This window comes from Heterodontus francisci, chromosome 2 (genome assembly GCF_036365525.1).
Source record: "Heterodontus francisci isolate sHetFra1 chromosome 2, sHetFra1.hap1, whole genome shotgun sequence".
NCBI lineage: Eukaryota > Metazoa > Chordata > Chondrichthyes > Heterodontiformes > Heterodontidae > Heterodontus > Heterodontus francisci.
The window spans coordinates 8,217,496-8,238,272 of record NC_090372.1 but is presented as its reverse complement, the minus strand read 5'-3'; the positions used below and the strand labels follow the sequence as shown (position 1 = coordinate 8,238,272).

The following is a 20,777-nucleotide window of genomic DNA, read 5'->3' as shown; positions in this document are numbered from 1 at the left end:
AGGTCACACAGACATGGGCATGGTTACCATCACTAACTGCACATGGATGAGAAAGATGGACCAGGCATCAGAAACCATTTCTGCTGTTGACAGAACATTAAATTGGAACAAGCAAAGCTGTCAACTGAGGCAAGTAATGTCAACCAAGGTTGGGATTCAAACACTCACATCCAGTGTCATCCCAGTCTTTTGTTAATGGAGTTACTGGACAGATAATGTCAAAACAATTCTAGTTATGAGATTTATGCATACAATGTACAAGATTAGTGCTTAAAATGAGAAGAGACAGTAGTAAAAGATTTGTATAATTTTTATTGCTGTTAATTCAGGGGAAAAAGTTGCATAAAATCCAAAAATTTGTTCTAGAAATATAAGTGACCTTTCCAGTACATAACATCTGAATATCAAAGAATACAGTAAACATATGAACGAACTGAAGGTAGCAGCATACCTCCTATATACAGTACAGTTTTTAAACCATAAAATTAGTTCCAATACAGCCAAGTTATTTACAACACATTGTCTTACAGGTTCACGTGGCTTACCATTTTTTTTTTTCAATCTAGTTTTAAAGAATTCAAACAGCACAGTCGCACCAAGATAGCTTTGTATTCAATTGGTCATCCAAAAAAGACGAAAGTAAAAGAAATGTGCTTTAAGGAAAATAAATGCCACACTTTATCCTCTAGAGATCTGGATAAAACTGAATTTTAATTGATTCATATGGGTGGCATTAAAAAGGCCTAAATGTCAACAGATATTTCTTACATGCAATAAGTTTGGGTCAATGTCCTGCACACAAGGTCCTAGCTACTCAAAGCAGCTCGACTAGAATAACCATAGATAGATCGGGTCAGCTGCAATTTTTCTTTTCTAAAAAAACCAAAAAAAAAATCTATTTGATGAGCATTTTGTTGACACTGGGGCTTTAAGACAAGACAAAGGCCTCTTAAGAGCCTACAAACAAAAACACATTCAACTCCTATGACGCTTTCACTCATTTTCAAGTCAACAAAATACATCAATCCACTCAAAAAGAGAGTGGACTTTATACATTTACAAAAAGCAGACTGCTGCATGCCAATATCACAGCTCCATATATTCCCATTAATGTTAAAGGAATGCCAAGGGTCAAGCTTAGACAGCACTAATTCAAACTTATGCTGTAGGATGCAGCAACCCTCAAAACTGCCATCATCTTGCAAATAACCTCAGTGCACTTTTAAATAAACCTGGAAGCAGAATAGTGCATATTGGCTTTTATCTCTCTCTTTTAAAAAAAAGCAGCAGCATAAATTACTGACAACGCTGACATGATTAATACCATCTACAAATATCACGCATCAGTCTTCACATTATAGTAGTGGCAAATGCATGTGAAACGGTGAATTCACTACAATGTCAAATCTGTAGAGATCACACTACCTATAATAAATATCTAAAAGTGGTTTTTGTTTTTCATCATGGAGACGCGTAACCTTTTCCGTGTATAGCGATAAGTAAAATAAAATTTGTTCTACATTCTAAAATCTAAGTAAACACTGCCCCTATAGCAGTTTTAACCTAGAACCTTTTAAAAAAAAGAAAATCAAGTAATATCTGATGTAACTTTATGGTACAGTATACAGATGGGATTCACAAAAATGGTTGTGGCTATTCATGAATGGTTCTACCCAAAGACAAATTAAAAACATTCAGACTTTTGTCAAATTGAAACAGTCGTAATATAAATATCACCACCAAAAATTAAACAAAGGTATTTAGCTGCTCTAAATAAAATGCTTTAAAATCTGTTTTTTTAAGTCTACTGAAAAGAAAAACTAACCAGACAACATTCTGAAGATTGTGTTTCCTGTTATTTTTATCTAGATTATTACAGGCACTCATAATTTTCCAAAGCTTCTTTTCTTCAAGAAAAACAATCTAAAAGGCATTACCTATGTCAATGTCTATATTTACTCTTTTATCCACTATGCCAAACAGAAGTACTTTAAATTCATGCATCTACTTTTGAAAGCGGAGTGGTTTCTACATCAACTGAAAGAGAAACAAAAAAACCTTGAAACAGAAAGGGAAGAGAGACTTGAAATTTGAAGACAATTTGACGCAGACAGAAGATGTACCATGATGCAAGATGTGACCTGGCATTTTAACCGGCAGCAGTCTGCTCATTCCAGCCCAGTGTCTTTATCGGACAGGTTGGTTCTCAAACACTGCCATAAATTATAAACAAACAGTGAACATTGCACGTGCCACTTGATATAATACATTCATCAGTGCAAAACAAGAGGTCAATATTGTAAGCATTTCTAGGTCATTACCGACTGCTCTGTTTGCTTCATGAACACTGCAGCCAAAATAGGTCATGTTCGTATATGGAAAAAATGCCACAATAAGTTCAAGACAACCCAGACTTCAGTGACCATGTAGTAATCCCAATCTAATGGAGAAAACCATTTTTGCTGGACTAACAGAGCATCAAGTGTTTTGTTAGGGTCAGACCCACGTATTCAGGCTCATTGCTAAGTTGATAAATTTTTCTAGCTTAGTCGGCTGAATCCAAATCATGAGATGGAGCAAACTTTAATTTGAAGGCACCTGAAAATGAGAAAAACATTGGTTTTATTAAAAGACCATGCAGCATGATCCAATCATTTATTACAAGATATGTAGCAGAACATTGCAAAAGCCAAGTCATTAATTTGGGGAGAAAGTTTTCATTGCTATCAATTATATCTTGCTACAGTTTATGCACTACATTGCAATACGGTAGCAATGAGACTGCAAAAATACTACTTTGGTCAAATAGCTTACACAGTAAAGGACCCTTTTTGGATGGAGGTGGGGGGGGCGGCATGTTTGCAAACAACAGAGGTCAAATAGTTTTCTAGTTGATTGTGAGAAAGAAATACACCACTTTTTAAAATTCCTTTAGCCTGTTGAGGCAGAGAACAGTGCCTTCTGCCAACCTCGCTTCCACCCATAGATTTTTTGCTTTTGATTGACAGGTACTTGGACAAATCATTGCTCACTTTCACTCACGTGGCATGATTGTGGGAGGATTTCTAACTCTTGGGCAGTTAGCGTGAAAGATGGCATTTGGATCAGAGTCCGAGAGATAGCAGAGAGTTTCTTCTGCTCGTCCTTCTCACCCTGATCCAGTCAAGAGCAAGAACCACACAGATGTTCCAAATGAATCACATCCAGTTATACTTTAAATTGAAAAACCAAAAGTGAAGAGAATGGGCTCACAATTCATTACACCAAAGAATAAGTAAAAGAGAAAATGGGGCAATCAGGAAGCAGTGGCTCGGAGTTTTAAACACCCGAAATTTGTAGCGAGGCAAGGATTTCCGTAGTTTTGAGGTCCATACAAAGAATGAGTTACATACAGGAGTTTGCAGCTGTCCCCATTGAAAAGCTAAATCAGATGGTAGGTTAAAGTATTAAGCTTAACTACATTATATATTAGCTGACCTGAAACACTGCTTTTGGAAGGGCAATGTTGTTTTAAAGTTCCATTTGTTTTCTTATTAATGTGCCTTGTATACAGAGACACTACTAGGTAAATAATTTTTGTGCAGCTATACATCATGTAGCTAGCAACCCCAAACATAAAGGTTCTGTACAATCTCATCCTAGGCTTTGCAGATTTCCTTTTCCCCAATTAAATGTTTTAATGTCGGGTGCACTTGGGAAATATAGTATTTTCAATTCTTGCTTTTGCTTTGCTGAATAACTCGAGAGGTGGAATGGGTTTTCTCAGAGGGTGGGCATTTAGTTCTGGAACACCTGAGTTAGCCCACAGCAATTTGCAGGTAGAGTACAGCAATATTTTGTGATGCAAAAAGACCAGCTGGTAGCACATACTTAAAGATTTAAGAAGCTGTTCTAAAATCTGCAGTGGGAACCCCCCCACCCCACATTTCTGTCCCATTAATAAATACAAGCGGCATTTTGCTTAGCATCACATTAAACCACAAAAGATCTTGGTGCAGTATATGCCTTCGGTTGTAGTTCCTGCAGGCATGACGTGAACAACTGGAGAAAGTGAGGTCGCTCTCCAAAAACAATCAAGCACCCAAGTCCATTCCTGCAAGAATCTACTCCACCCCAATTAAAATGGCTGCCAACCGTACAACAACCACTTCATTCACTCCGTTTCAGATCCACATTCTGGTTTGTGCAGCTTCTACCTGTCTACAGCCTGCCTGTGAAAACTCAATACTTGAGATGGAACAAAAGCACAACAAATCTGGTCTGCTCAATGACATGGCGTGGCCTCATCACTCAAAACACAATTCAAATTTTCATCACTGTCTTGAAGACAGTGAACATGAGGGAGTCACATTCTTCCACAGTTTCTCCCATTAGATCTTACATGTTTCCAAAGATTTTGACGCCAATACACATGGCAGTCATTTCCAAGCATCATTCACAGGCAACAGGAGCTTTCGAACATCAGTACTGAACTTATCCAATTGTTTTCACCCATTTCTCTTTATGTTACAAATACACAAAGGACAATTCTGTGTTGCTGGTGTGGAACCTGGCAGCACGTAAACTGAAACACTAACCCTAACCCCACAATTTCCCCATTCCTTCAGTCATTAAACCAGGAGCACCCTTGCAATCATTTTAGCAGACAGAACACTGTTGGGAGAATGCTTGCAATTTCCCAAAGCATGCACCCAGAAATGTGCCATTTGTAAAATGAACTTTTGGGAATCATCGTTGTAGTCCTTCCCAGAGTCCCATTGATCAGAACTGGATGCAGCATTTAAGGCGCTGCCAGACTTTCCAGCTTAAGAAAGACAGCCTCAGACTTGTGCTTTGCTAATTTCCACAATACAGCTCGGCATGCCATTCATTTGGCCGTGTGCTCCTCTAGTATGTTCAGTGCTAACACTGCCAAAACTCACAGGAATCTTTCAGTCTCTCCCTACCTGAGGAATAGGGATTATCGCCTTCAAGCATCTTCTACCAACTAACCTTATAAATGAAAAAATTTTGTTCCAATTAGTTTTTTAAAAATCTGAATGCTGGCTTGTGACACAATTAGAGATACAGCACTGAAACAGGCCCTTCGGCCCACCGAGTCTGTGCCGACCATCAACCACCCATTTATACTAATCCTACACTAATCCCATATTCCTACCAAACATCCCCACCTGTCCCTATATTTCCCTACCACCTACCTATACTAGTGACAATTTATAATGGCCAATTTACCTACCAACCTACCAAACAATATGGTGGAGCACATAGTTACACTGAGTCAAGGATTCCCAATCGCAGCTCTGCAGTAGTCAGGATAGCAAAAGAGAAAAACAAAATACTATTTCTTATTTAAAAAAGCTAATGTTGAAAACAGTTTGTTATGTGGAGGTTTCAAATGTATTACTCAGCCCAAGCATCCTAATCACTGTAAATTTTCAAAAGTTACCCTCACAATATGTATGGAGTACATATTCAACTTCCAACTCAATAATGCACTGGTTACTCAGTAACCTGGGGATATCAGATCTACTCAAGAGTTCTAAACAGAGTTCAATGGTTATCACATGATTATGGTTAACCCACCAGCAAGTTTCAATGCTTTGCAAACTTAGAAATGAGGCTATGTCATAGCTTAATTGAGGCCAATTCAAGAGTCCAGCACCATATTCAATCTAAAATGTTCAAAACAGATTACTGTTTTTGTTAACTTGAACACTCTGCTTACCTGGCTGACTGGCCTCCATGGATGGCTGTTTACAATCCTGTGCATAGTGGCCACCTACACCACAATTATAACAGGATGCATTTCCATTCTTTTTAGGTCCCAACCCATTTACATTGGTGACCATGTTGGTCACTTGATACATCAATGGAAATCCTCGGACAAATCCTGGCACTTGTTGCATCCCATAGTTGGTCTGGTTTGCCATAGGATCATGCATTAGTCCATTAGTGTAAGGGTGCTGATAAAAGGGCATCTGGGTTCCGTTGTTTTGATGTGCTTGGTTGAGGTAGCTACCATTACAAAGAGAGGTTATCCCACTGAAAGGGATAAAAGGAACTCTGATAAGCTGGCTAGGCATCGTGTTGGGGTAGTAGTAGTTGAACAGAGGGTTACTATTGGTCCCACAGCTACCTCGGCATCCACAGGAACTACAAGTCCCACAGCCAAGCTGCTGAGCTGGTTGCATGGTCCCATTAGTACTAGTATTTCCTATTGTGTTTATATAAGAGGTGCTGTCACTCTGAGCTGTGCTATGAGTCAACGCAGTATTGAGGCTTGGTACAGGGCCCGGTGTGTGGGTGGGGACTGAAGATCCAGTGGACTGGATTTGGCCTACAGGAGATGGAGAGGTTGCCGTTCCCTGCAAAGGCAAAACACTGGTTGGAGTTCCACTCAAGTTGTACGAGCCAGGTGGTGGCAGCAGGCCAGCTGCAGGAAGCATTACTTTTAAACTGGCAGACTCAGGTACTGTTCCTATATTTCCATCAGCCAAGGCGTTCAGTCCTACGACATTCTGTGTTGAAGGTTTAGCAGTGGGGTCCAAAACAGAGGGTCCTGATAGTTTCCCAGATGGAGAGTGGCTGTGAACTGGGATGAAAGCAGTGTTGGCCGATCCAATGTTCACAGTGCCTGCTGGTGTCTGGAGTCCAGGAACATGGCAGTTCTCCAAGTTAATTTGTGATGCTGTCATTTTATGTCTATGCGCCATGGGATGCAGAGCAGGACTGGCAGAATGCACAAGGAAAGGAGTCGCCATCGAAAGAGGTGAGGGGATTAGGTCCACTCTCTTCCCTGCTTCAGCAGCACCAACTGACGTTACATGTGAAGAATCTCGGAGAGAGGCGGCAGCGGGAGGGACGGTTACAATCATCCCAACAGTTTTACTGTCTACAGGAGCAACATAGTCTGGCTTCTTTCCACCATTTTGCATCATGTAGTGCATAGGAGGCATTAAAGGAATGCGAGGAAGAAAAGGGGCAGGCAGATTCCCTGGAATAGTACAGTTCTCGCTCTGCACTGGAGCGACCTGAGCAGTTGGCCTTGTGGTACTTCCACGGACCGGGTTACAGGAGGGCTTCTCTTTCTGCTTATCTTTCCCAGAATCCTCCGAAGTGCTATCAGAGTCTATAGAAAAGAAATAGAAGCATGTAATGCATTACAATTGTAACAAAAATAAAAAGATCAACTTGATCCTGCTTAAAGTTTTTTTTTTAAATCATACAAAAGCTGATAGAAATTGATTAATGCTCACAAAAACACCCACTGCAAAGCAAAGTGGGAGAAAATTGTTGCATTCCTCCAATAAATAGTCAAATATAAGCTGGAAAAGAAATTGTATGGTAAAGTGAAATTGATGTTTACCATAAAGAAAAAAGACCAATTTTCAAAGACTAATCTGGTACAAATATGCTTTAGGAATAGAGAACAGGTGCAGGCCACTCAGCCCCTCAAGCCTATACCACCATTCAATTAGATCATGGCTGATATGTACCTCAACTCTCATTTACCTGCCCTTGATCCATATCCTTTGATACCCATACCTAATAAAAATTGTCGATCTCCGTCTTGAAAATTTCTGTTGAAATTAGGTATGTGGCACAAAACTAGTGCTTTATTGCATGCATGTCACTTTAAATATTTTCTCCTAATGGTTGCAAAGAACTGACTGTAAAGTTAGCTTAGGAAGATAACATTTGGTTACAGAAAGAACCCATTATGCTTCAGTTTAAAAAAAACATCTAAAGCCAAGTTCTCAAGGCCTACCCAGATTGTAATTTTTTATTGTAAAATCAGAGTCACACACTGCATATTGCCAGCATACTAATGCTGGAGAGAGAGACTGGGAACTTTTGCTACGACAGCAAGAAAAAATATTCTATGAGAAAATCATGGAACACTGAACATAACTCCAGTTGTTGAAGATATCTGAAAATGCTACATTAACTGTTTTGTAAGCGCCAGTCTGGCACAATGGTAGCACTCTCGACGGAGACAAAGTGGTGGGTTCAAGCCCCATTCCAGAACCTATACATATAATATAGTCTGATACTCAACTGCAATACCGAGGTGGGTGCAGCATTATCAGAGGTGCCATTTTTCGAATGAATGTGTTAAACCAAGGCCCCGTCTGTCCAGTGGAAGCAAAATACCCATGGCACTACTTGAAGAGGAGCAGAGAGTTCTCTTCCTTATCCTGACCAACATTTACCCCTCAGCCGACAGCACCAAAAACCGCTGAACTGGTGATTTGTCTCATTTACTCTTTCGATCTTGCTGTGTGCAAACTGGCTACCACGTTTGCCTATGCAACAGTGATTTCACTTTCAAAGTAATTAATTTTCTGTGAAGCACTTCAGTACATTCTGAAAATCATGGTGTAAGACTCAAGCTCTCTTACTCCCAAGTCCGCTCATTTGTTGGAAAGACTAAGCATCACTTTTACAAGATGGCATTCTTAACCAATGGTCACTTTGATCAACAGAAATCGGCGCATTCAATTCATGGCAGATCTGACAACAGGCACAACTTATTTTCACAACAACACTTGCATAGCAGAAGGGAAGGGTTGGGTTAGTAGAATGGTTTTAATATTAGGAGCCTTTTCAAGGTGAGAGAAAGATAGTAAGGAATGAAGGAAAAAAGAGCAAGGACATAATGGCCAAAGGAGCAGTTGTCAATGGAGCAAAAGATAACAAGAAACCAGAAACAATCCAATGTTGGAGAAGCACAAGTTGCAGGCTGGGACTCACGGTTGCATGTGGATAGTGAGAGATGAGACCTTTGATGGATTAACACATTATCAATAAACCAAGATAGGTGTGAAAATTGCAGGTACGGCAAAAGGGCCTGATGCACTATGCTCAGTTACCATTCTAAACCACACTGAGCACAAAGGCACTGAAGAGAATATGATGCCAATCCCAGCAAGAGAATTGGGGGTGGGAAGGCAAATGGCTGCTAGCTACAGGAAACAAAGATGCATTTGCATTCAGGTCATTTATGACCACATTACTTGAACTGGTCCAGAAAATTTTGCAAAACAGATTTAATTTTTTGTTAAATAAATGTGGACAATTTGATACTTCAATTTCATACTAAAGTAATAAATGATTAAAGGCAATTATAAATTGGCATTATTTTCATGGTAGTTGTTACACATGGCACAGCAAAATATTAGTTCACAGAAATAAAAACCCTCTCCCACATTTTAGCTAGAATTCTTTACTGTTTTGCATTTCACCTTCAGCAGCAAAAAAATTTAAACCTGGCGCTAAAATCCTTTTGGACACTGTTTGCAACTATTTTAGTTGCACCAAATACCCACTTGAGATTCAACTAACCCACCACAATGTAACTGACCAACTTCTATCATGTGCTTTAAGATAAAATACATGATTTGCAGTCAAGCTATTTCAGTATCCACACGGTGTCAAATGGTGGCTTGCTTAATTGCAAATAGTTAAAAACCAATCTAGAGGGATTTTAGAAATTCAAAACTCACCTTTGTCTTTCTCATCTTCACTTTCACAACTCTCTCTCCCATCGTGTCTTGGGCTGGAAGGAGAACTATAACTTTCTGAAGAGCTGTCTCCACGTGCCTCTAGACCAGAGCCAACATCCCTTAATTCTAAAACAATCAGGTAGGTGCCATTGAGTAATAAAATAAAGCCAATCACCTTTTTTGTCTGTGGCATGATGATGCACAGGTGCAGACCACGTAGCCCATTGCATTATTTTGCAAAATACCTTTTGTTTGCATCTCTTTATTCTCTCATCCCCTATCCGTCAGCTAAATGTGCAGTTTGGGCTACACCTCCATTGCCACCAATACCACTCCACAACTGGAGGTGTACTGAAGGAACCAGTTCAATTCCTGCGATGTGGAAACCCAACTGTTAATTACATCACCACCCTCCATCTCAACAGCTACACCACCAGATGATTTTGCAAAACATGCCAAAAATATACAATTTTAAAATGGCAAAAGCATACTGAAATGTAACCATAAAGGACAACCATTAATTTTTAAATTCAAAGAAAAAGACAATCTGCAAGTAGATTACATCAGATGTGAACAAATTATCAAATATTTCACTGGTATTGGATCAAAGGGAACTTCTCAAAGGTTAGAATAAAGTTAATGGTATACTAAATCTTTGCCACTAGGTGGTGTTACAACTTCAATGTCAAAATGGCTTATTACTGGGCGTATTGCCCACTAACTTCAATGCACCACGGGATGGTAGGATACTGGTTCACAGCCAATATTCCTACCTTGAGTTAATGGTCTCAACTTGGTCAATGCAGATGCTGAGCAGAAACCAAGTATTCCCCCCACCAAGCCTCCCCACCACAGAGGGACAGAAGAAACAATGGCTTCCATCACCGCCTCGACTTCCTAAAGGTTTGCACAAGAGCAGTACTGGATTGCTACGAAAGCCTAAAGAATGTGAAAGCCACAGGAGGGAGAGAGGAAATCAACATATGATAATGTTGGATGATCGCTGGATGGATGGTACAAGCAGCTTCTCCACAGCCATCAGTTAGAATACTGTTCATTTCCTCACAATGCAATTTCACTTGAGATATAGAATAACATTTTCCATAAGGGAGTATAATCAGGTTGCAGTCAGCTTTACAACACATGAACCACAATACAGCATTTAATCTTTACGGTAATTAAATAATTGCAACTTTAGAATGGGGAAAAAAACAACTGAAATTGTTTTGTTGAATAAAATTACACTTCTCTCATTGCTAATGTTTCCAGTGGTATTAGGAGCCAACTCTCAGCTTGCTGGAAAAATCCAATTCTCTGGGGTTTCCACACAGTACTGAAGATACAACCATTTGCTCATATATTGCAAGGCAAGCGCCAGTGAAGCACTAACTTTCCCGAATCTTCTTAGTCTTACTTGTCCAGTTACAATGGTATCTTTTCCACTCTGATGAAATTTTTACACCAACTGAAATCAAATTTTAATCACACTCTGATTTAACAATATTTTTTGGGGAATTATTAACACTTTCTGCTTCAATGACTTAGTCAGCTCTTATTTGCATAGATTCCTCTGAAACCACAGCTTACCAAAACAAAAGTAAAACAAAATCACTACTTTTGCAAACTCTCTATAAATATAAAATATAGCTGTCAGTAAATTATGTATCATAAAATTGATGAGCAATAACATGGGTTTCAACAATTCAGTTCTAAAGTTACCTTCTAAAGTTTTACTGGTTATTTAAAATGGAAATGTAGCAAAGATGGTGCAGCAGACTGTGCAATTCCGAGTTATGTTAAGAAATATCAAGAAAAAGCAGTTTCAGCTTGTTTATTTGAACATTCTTCCAACATTTATAGAGCAAAAAATCTTTTAGAAAACATGCGTTCAAGGAATAGAGAAATGCAATTGAAGCAATCTCTGAACTAATGTAAAAGTAATTTGTTACCTAGCACCATAATGCTATACTCCATTTCTTAAAGTAAGCCAGTTGGGACACAGGTAGATTAAGCTGCAGACCCCAAATGGCAACGCATATTATGCTATACCACTCCTTTTATTTTGGCAAATGTCCTTACTCAGCCAGCTGCAGAATTTAATTGGGGTTATTTTAACCCCCCAAGAAAAGGGTGGATTTGGGTCGGGTGGGAAGTTAAAATTTAAAGAAGAAATTCAAACCCAACCTGCCCACTTCCACTTTTAATGGGAAAAATTACCAATCTGCTCTCAGGTGGTGAGTCGGTCATTGAAAGCTTTTAAGGAGGCTGCATGCCTCCATTTTTAATAAACTTTCTATTTTTAAACTCAAGTCTGCCAAGTTTCCCTGGCCTTGGGAAACACAACTGGTAGAGAGGCAAGAAAGGCTGGATCGCACTGCTTGCGAGTTTAAACATCTCCTCCCAGCACAACCATCCACCTGCCTCTCACCACAATCTCTCACGCTCTCCCCATCTCCCACCCCAACACCAACGATTGCACCCTTTCAATGATGGACAATCAAATGAAACCTCAATAAACCATGCAAGAATAGGAAACTGATTTTTTTTAGCCAAGCTGAAAACTAAGTGATGTCACTGCTCTGCAAATAAATGAGAGTCAGCAAGCGAAGGGGCAACACGTTTGAAAATGAAAAGAATAGAGAGGTGATAAAGAGTAATGTTTTTAAAAGTGACTGATTTTAATCGAAATTTACATCTATATTCACTGTAATAAAGCTAAAACCTCAGTATTACTGAAATATCAGAGCAGCGCAGTGGTTAGCACAGCAGCCTCACAGCTCCAGGGACCCGGGTTCAATTCTGGGTTCTGTCTGTGTGGAGTTTGCAAGTTCTCCCTGTGTCTGCGTGGGTTTCCTCCGGGTGCTCCGGTTTCCTCCCACATGCCAAAGACTTGCAGGTTGATAGGTAAATTGGCCATTAGCAATTGCCCCTAGTATAGGTAGGTGGTAGGGAAATATAGGGACAGGTGGGGATGTTTGGTAGGAATATGGGATTAGTGTAGGATTAGAATAAATGGGTGGTTGATGGTCGGCACAGACTCGGTGGGCCGAAGGGCCTGTTTCAGTGCTGTATCTCTAATCTAAACTAAACAGACTGGTATCTGAGGAAATTTCCACAATCTCCCCCCACCCCCCACACTAGCCCCAAAAAAGATACTCCAGAGGATACAAATATCTGAGATGTCAACACTTTATAAAGATTAAGAAAAGCAGAATCAACGGCAGTTAGTGTTATGCCATATGACTATCAAATGGGCTGAAATTAACGTTGGTACTTGGAGTACTTTTTTTTAAAAAAAAGATGGCGTTCTTATAAAAAGTGAAATTCCTATAAAATTCATTACTTGATAAATAAAAGAAAATACAATGAATTATGTACAGAAAGTTATTAAATAACGCTCCTGTGAAGTACCTTGCGACGTTTTATTATATTAAAAGGTGCCAAATAAATGCAAGTTGTTGTCTTTTGTAAAGAAACGTCCAGGGGGGAACAAAGAGAGAGAGATTTGGCTTATTTGTCTGGAAGTTCTTTCACCATATGCAGTGCAACAATAAAAAAGAATCATTTTTGAATACCCACGACCTTGTGCTTAAGAAATACAGTGCACAACTGAAGCAATCTGTGCAGGTGAGCTTGACCAGTATCAACACACAGCTTCCAAACCAATCTAACAGTAAAGATTTAGCCAACAGCTTTGGATTAACATTCCCAACAACTTCTTTATAAATGTGACCATAGGCACAACCATACATTTTACCTACATAACAAATATTGGTTAGAAACAAAAGAGAAAAAAATACTGGAAATACTCAACAGCTCTGGCACGGAGCCTGACTGGCTGAGTATTTCCAAAATTTTCTATTTCAGATTTCCAGCATCTGTCATACTTTGCTTTTATATTTCTTCAAGATAGTTTGCATGCCTCTATGCTCACATCTAGATATCTTTAAAATAGTAAAATTGCTGAGTAGGTTACAATATTCCATTTCAAAATACATTGAAAACTTTTAGTTCAGGCCCCCTCAAGGGCAAAATCCATTTTTAAAAACCAGTCACCTGAAATACCTGTAAATGCCTCTGGCCAGTGCCATGCTTGTATTTGTAACGGCAGACTATTGTAATACTGGCAGGACTGTCAATCCCAATGCTCCTTCAGGTGACTCTAAATTGGCAGGCAGCTTGTCTTTCCTCTATAAAATCTCAACACCAAAGAACAGTTTCCCCTAAACACGTACACACAGAATTCACTACCCATACGTCCCAAGTCCACTTCCCTCAGAACCCAACTTTACCCTCCTCCTGCTTACAATAGATTTGGATTTTGCAAAACACTTCCCCCCCCCCAATCAAGTGATCATAAAACTCAGGGTACAATGTTGTGCCCCACCCCTATCACACCCTCCTCAAATGCTAGAAGTGATCTGCTGAACAAAGAGTTCCCGTTCCATTAACACAGCGTTAAAAGTTGGTACGGGACAATTTATCCCCACCTGCGCTTATAATGAAAGACGGGCTGGAGGTCACCTGTGCTGGAAGTCTTTGACACCACTTGACATCATGTAATGGAGGCTGTTGAGCATGATGTTATTGATCGTAAAGGTCTTAAGCATGCTGTTAGCCCACCACAACCAGGGTTGTGATTTTGACATTGATCAATTGACTGTAGTTCCCCTGACTTAAGCCACTGTGACAGCTTCCCTACCCTTTCCCCTTGCTCAGGCACTTAGCCGACACTGACCCCACCCTACCCCCAGTAAGCCATTTTGCTGGCTTTAGCCCAACCTCCCTGAAAGTGTTAATTCCCTGATCCACCAGTTGAGAAAGTTCATCAGCCCCCCTTCCCTTCTATCAGATCTTCCCATTCCAAACCCCCATCTCCAAACAAACTTTGGATCAATTATTCACCCATGCTCTCTAACTCTGACTATTATCCTTATTCTAGACTTCTATGTATAATCATAAGTTGTTAAGGGAGTGAAATAGATGATTAAAGTCCTTACCTTTTCCTGACCCAGCCCACACATGCTGTACAGGTGGAATTCTAAGAATACCATTGCCAACAGGTGTCCTGTGGCTCCCTCGATCCACCACATGTTTGCTGCTGTTAAAAAGCAAAAATTAAAACAATTAGGGATGAAATCAGTAAAGACTAATTACTCCTTTCTCTTCCAACCCAAAAATAAATCTTAATTATTGCCCGTGCATAAAAGGAAGCCAAAATAATATCCTGTTACATTAGTGAATATAGCAGAACATTTAAGCCTCTTATCTAGCATAAGCTGCCATACAAACACAAGTTCCCTCCATTATGCTCCCTCTCTCCCCCTCCCCAAACAAACCTTACTATATTAATCAACATGAAATTTTGACAAGAATAGCTGTAGCACACAGTTGATCTGTTAAGCTGTGTTAGAATCTTACAATTTTTCTCAGCATAATGTACAATTTCAGTTTAAGTCTTCAAAATATTTATGATTATTGTAGGACTGTTATTTTACCTCATCCTGCCCAATTTTTTCCTCTTACAAACCACACTGCCCTCCACCACCCCCTGTTTCCACCCCCTCAGGTACGAACTCGCACTTTGGTAGAAGTATCGAAAAGCAAATTTTTTTTTTATAGATAAATTGAGGAACGTTAGTGTTCAGAGGGTTTTGGGTGTTCTTGTACACAAATTACAGAAAGTTAACATGTGGCTTATTAGAAGAGCCAGTGCAGACACAATTCATAGAAACATAGAAAAACAGGAGTCGGCCAATTGGCCCTTCGAGCCTGCTCCACCATTCAATATGATCATGGCTGATCGTCCAAACTCAGTACCTTTTTCCCGCTTTCTCCCTGTATCCCTTTAGCCCTAAGAACTATATCCAACTCTATAACTAATTCTGTGGGTAGAGCAAGCAATAAGGAAGGGAAATGGTTTGTTAGACTTTATTGCAAGGAGGTTGGAGTATAAGGAGGAAGTTTTGTTGCAGTTATATAGGGCTTGGGTGAGACCACACCTGGAGTGCTGTGTACAGTTTTGGGCCCCTTTCCAAAAGGATTTACCTGCCTAAAGGGGTTGCAACAAGGTTTCACTAGATTAGTTCCTAAACTGAGAGGATTGTCAAACAAGGAGAGATTGAGTACAATGGGTCTATATTCTCTGGAGTTTAGAAGAACAGCAGTGATCTCATTGAAATGTATAAAATTCTTACAGGGTAGAATTAGAGGTTGTTTCCTCTGGCTAGAGTCTAGAATTAGGAGTCAATCATCTCAGGATAAGAGGTCGCCTTTTCAGGCTGAGACGAGGAGAAATTTCTTCACAGGCTTCTGAATCTTTGGAATTCTCTACCCTACACAGCAGTGAATGCTCAGGCAATGAGTATATTCAAGGCAAACATCGATAGATTTTTGGGCACTAAGGGAATCTAGGTATATGGCGATAGGGCAGGAAAATGAAATTGAGACAGTGGAGACAGATGATCAGCCATGATCGCACTGAATGGCAGAGTAGGATCAAGGGGGCATAGAAAAGCAAAATACTGCGGATGCTGGAAATCTGAAATAAAAACAAGAAATGCTGGAACCACTCAGCAGGTCTGGCAGCATCTGTAGAAAGAGAAGCAGAGTTAATGTTTCGGGTCGGTGGTCCTTCTTCGGAACTGACCAATATTAAAAATGTCACAGGTTATAAGCAAGTGAGGAGGGGGTGGGGCAAGAGATAACAAAGGAGAAGGTGTAGATTGGACAAGGCCCCATAGCTGACCAAAAGGTCATGGAGCAAAGGCAAACAATATGTTAATTGTGTGTTGAAAGGCAAAGCATTGGAAAGAAAAGGTGTTAACGGACTGAATATTGAACAGCAGCAAGTGCAAACATGAAAAAAAACAATGGGTGAGCAAACTGAACAAACTAAGATGAAATGAAATAAATGCAAAAAAAAGGTTGTAAAAAATGTAAGAAAGAAAAAAAGAAACAACAACTAAAAATGAAAGTAAAATGGGGGGCTGTCACGCTCTGAAATTATTGAACTCAATGTTCAGTCCGGTAGGCTGTAGTGTGCCTAATCGGTAGATGAGATGCTGTTCCACAAGCTTGCATTGATGTTCACTGGAACACTGCAGCAATCCCAGGACAGAGATGAGAGCAGGGGGGAGTGTTGAAATGGCAAGCAACCAGAAGCTCAGGGTCCTGCTTGCGGACTGAGCGGAGGAGAGAAGAGGTAAATGGGCAGGTATTACACCTCCTGCGATTGCAGGGGAAGGTGCCATGGGACGGGGACGAGGACGAGGTGGTGGGGGTAATGAAGGAGTGGACCAGGGTGTCGCGGAGGGAACGATCCCTTCAGAATGCTGACAGGAGAACGGAGGGGAAGATGCGTTTGGTAGTGGCATCACGCTGGAGGTGGCGGAAATGGCGGAGGATGATCCTTTGGATATGGAGGCTGATGGGGTGGAAAGTGTGGACAAGGGGAACCCTGTCACGGTTCTGGAAGGGTTGAGGGCAGAGGTACGGGAAATGGGCCAGTAACGGTTGAGGGCCCTGTCAACAACAGTCAGGGGGAATCCTCAGTTGAGGAAAAAGGTCATACCAGAAGCACCATCATGGAAGGTAGCATCATCAGAGCAGATGCGTCGAAGACGGAGAAACTGGGAGAATGGAATGGAGTCCTTACAGGAGGTAAGGTGTGAAGAAGTGTAGTCGAGGTAGCTGTGGGAGTCGGTGGGCTTATAATGGATATTAGTAGACAACCTATCCCCAGAGATGGAGACAGAGAAGTCGAAGAAGGGAAGGGAAGTCTCAGAGATGGACCATGTAAAGGTGAGAGAAGGGTGGAAATTGGAAACAAAGTTGATAAAGTTTTCCAGTACAGGGCGGAGCAGGAAACGGCACCAATACAGTCATCAATGTACCGGAAAGAGAGTTGGGGGAGGGGGCCTGAGTAGGACTGGAACAAAGAATGCTCGACATATCCCACAAAAACACAGGCATAACTTTGACCCATGCGGGTACCCATAGAGACTTGAAGGAAGTGCGTGGAGTTGAAGGAAAAGTTGTTCAATGCGAGAACAAGTTCAGCCAGGCGGAGGAGGGTGGTGGTGGATGAGGACTGGTTGGGCCTCTGTTCCAGGAAGAAGTGGAGAGCCCTCAAACCATCCAGGTGGCGGATGGAGGTGTAGAGCGATTGGACGTCCATAGTGAAGAGGCGGTGGTTGGGACCAGGAAACTGGAAATTGTCAAAATGACGTAGGGCGTCAGAAGAGTCACGGATGTAGGTGGGAAGAGGCTGGATCAGTGGAGAAAAGATAGAGTCAGGAAAGGAAGAAATAAGTTCAGTGGGGCAGGAGCAGGCTGACACAATGAGTCTGCCGGGACAGTCCTGTTTGTGGATTTTGGGAAGGAGGTAGAAGCGGGCTGTCCGGGGTTGTGGGACTATGAGGTTGGAAGCTGTAGGGGGAAGATCTCCAGAGGAAATGAGGTCAGTGACAGTCCTTTGGACGGTGGCTTGATGTTCGGTGGTGGGGTCATGGTCCAGAGGGAGGTAGGAAGAAGTGTCCGTGAGTTGGCGTTGAGCTTCTGCAAGGTAGAGGTCGGTACGCCATACAACAACAGCAGCACCCTTGTCTGCAGGTCGATGACCATGTCGGGGTTAGACCTGAGAACACCGAGTGCCTCAAGTTCAGAGGGGGACAGGGAAATTGAGATGACCAATGTCTTGCCGACAGTTTTCAATGAAGAGATCAAGAGCGGGTAAGTGGCCAGGGGGAGGGGTCCAGGTAGAGGGAGGCGGGTGGTCTACTCCTGCTCCTATTTCATGTTCAAGGATTATAGTTGAATTGCAGCTATCAGCCAATACCTCAGTGCCATTCTTCATGGATAAGCTTAAACAGCAAGTGCAATAGAAGCCTCCTAAAACCATGTTGGGTAGTGCAGCCAACTTTGATCTAATGATTATCCAGCAGAGGTCTGTGGCCACCAATTAGGACCAGGATACTTGGCTGTTACTTCAGCTTCCCAGCACGATGACACCAAAGTCAGTTGTTGAAATCCAACTTACTACTTGCCTTTTCCTCCTCTCCGTACTGAAATAAAGACTTACACCATTCTATTCCAACTCAGACTCTCTCAGGAACTTCAAGTTGGAATTCTTAACCTCTCTTAAATACTTTAAACAAAGAAAACAAGAGAACATTTAACCCTCTTCCAGCATCTTTACTAATACATACACGTCTGCCTGAGTGTTCAACTTCTTAATCCCGGATGAAGTATTTCTTTTATCTTCTGACAAACACTACAATGGACGGAGGGGAAAAAAATGCAAAATTAGAATCCATTTAAATATCTGGAGACACAGTTAATAAAAATTAGCAGCAGCTAAGACACAGGAACGACTGTCTAATTAGAACTGCTGTTTTTTTTCCAGTGTACTCTGTAGTCTGACATTCTAAACTGGCTTCAATTTACAGCAAATCCTTGGTACCATTTTGATTGACAGGTGTATAAAACATCCTGTGGATGTTTTATACACCTGTCAATCAAAATGGTACCAAGGATTTGCTGTAAATTGAAGCCAGTTTAGAATGTCCTGTGGATGTTTTATACAGTGTGACACAAAGCCACGCACAATTCTTTCCTTAAACGTTTTTGCAGTTCTACATTACATTATGAACTAAATGGTACAATCTTAAGGTTGCAGGAACAAAGACACCTGGGGGTGTACGTACACAAATCTTTCAAGATGACAGGATAAGCTGACAAGGCTATTAAGCAAGCATATGGATTCCTAGACTTTATTAATAAAAGGAAGAAGAGTATGAAAGCAAGCAAGTTAGGCTTCAGCTGGAGTGTTGTGTTCAATTCTAGGCACCACACATTTGGAAGGATGTCAAGGCTTTGAAGTCGTTGCAGAGGAGATTTACTAGAATAGTACCAAGAATGAGGGACTTCAGTTATGTGGAAAAGCTGGGGTTTTCTCCATAGAGCAGAGAAGGTTATAAGATTTGATAGAGGTGCTCAAAATCATGAATGGTTTTGATAGTTTGTGTTTCCAGTGGCAGAAGTGTCAGCAACCAGTGGACACAGATTTAACGTGATTGGCAAAAGAACCAGAGACGATATGAGGAAACTTTTTAAAATACCCATGAGTTGTTGTGATCTAGAATGCACTGCCTGAATTAGATAAATATTTGAGGGGAAAGAGTGGGGGAGTGGGATTAATTGGATAGTTCTACCAGGTACAATGGGCCGAATGGCCTCCTTTTGTACTGTGTCAAATGTTTTAGGTCTGCCCTGTAGAATACACATACAAGCAAACAATGCAAGACTGTATCCACATTGGCAACTAGTCTGATGCACAGAGTTATAGGCAGGATGGGCAACAATTTTACTGATTTTGGTATTATAGCCCTACGAGACAACAGTTTTCTGGTACCACACAGAAGTCCCCATTCTTCATGTGAGGCGAGACAGCGAGCATCGCAATCCATATAAACTGTTCACAATCTATATAAATGGTTTGGGTGTGCAGACAAAATGTAATATTTCTAAATTTGCTGATGACACAAAACTAGGTGGGAATCCAAGCTCTGAGGAGGATGCAAGGAGGCTTCAAGCAGACCTGGACAGACTAAATGAATGGGCAATAACATGGCAGATGGAATATAATGTGAATAAGTGTGAATTGATCCACTTTGGTAGAAACAACAGAAGGGCACAGTATTTCTTAAATGGTGAGAGATTGAGAAGTGTCGATGTCCACAGGGACCTGGGTGCCCTTGTTCATGAGTCACTAAAAGCTCGTATGTAGGTGCAGCAAGCAATTAGGAAGGCAAATGGCATGTTGGCCTTCATTGCAAGGGGATTTGAGTACAGGAGTAAAGATGGCTTGCTGAAATTGTATAGAGCCATGGTGAGACTGCACCTGCAGTATTGTGTAGTTCTGATCTCCTTACCTAAGGAAGGATATACTTGCCATAGAGGGAGTGCAACAGAGGTTCACCAGACTAATCCATGGGATGGCAGGATTGTCTTATGAGGAGAGATTGCAGAAAGTGGGCCTGTATTCTCTACAGTTTCAAAGAATGAGAAGTGATCTAATTGAAACGTACAAAATTCTTACAGGGCGTGACAGGGTAGATATGGATAGGATGTTTCCTCTGGCTGGTGAGTCTAGAACCAGATGACAAGAGTCTCAGAATAGGTGCAGGCCATTTAAGACGGAGATAAGGAGGAATTTCTTCACTCAGAGGCTGGTGAATCTTTTGGAATTCTCTACCCCAGAGACCTATG

At 41.0% G+C, this 20,777-nt stretch overlaps 1 protein-coding gene across 4 annotated transcripts in view; it reads right to left on the bottom strand.

Moving 5' to 3' along the window:
* Positions 1–292: 292 nt before the first annotated feature.
* LOC137381430 (zinc finger CCHC domain-containing protein 2-like) overlaps positions 293–20,777 on the bottom strand; it is a 62,611-nt gene continuing 42,126 nt past the window's right edge. For 2 of the 4 annotated variants that reach the window (XM_068054019.1, XM_068054034.1), the window contains 5 exons: positions 18,716–18,780; positions 14,507–14,607; positions 9,507–9,632; positions 5,726–7,129; positions 293–2,598 (listed from right to left, as the gene is read on the bottom strand). In XM_068054019.1, the coding sequence (XP_067910120.1) occupies positions 2,546–2,598; positions 5,726–7,129; positions 9,507–9,632; positions 14,507–14,607; positions 18,716–18,780 (1,749 nt within the window). In that variant the 3' untranslated portion in view covers positions 293–2,545. The remainder of the gene's footprint in view (positions 2,599–5,725; positions 7,130–9,506; positions 9,633–14,506; positions 14,608–18,715; positions 18,781–20,777) is intronic. The other 2 variants (XM_068054027.1, XM_068054044.1) reach the window with 2 other exon arrangements.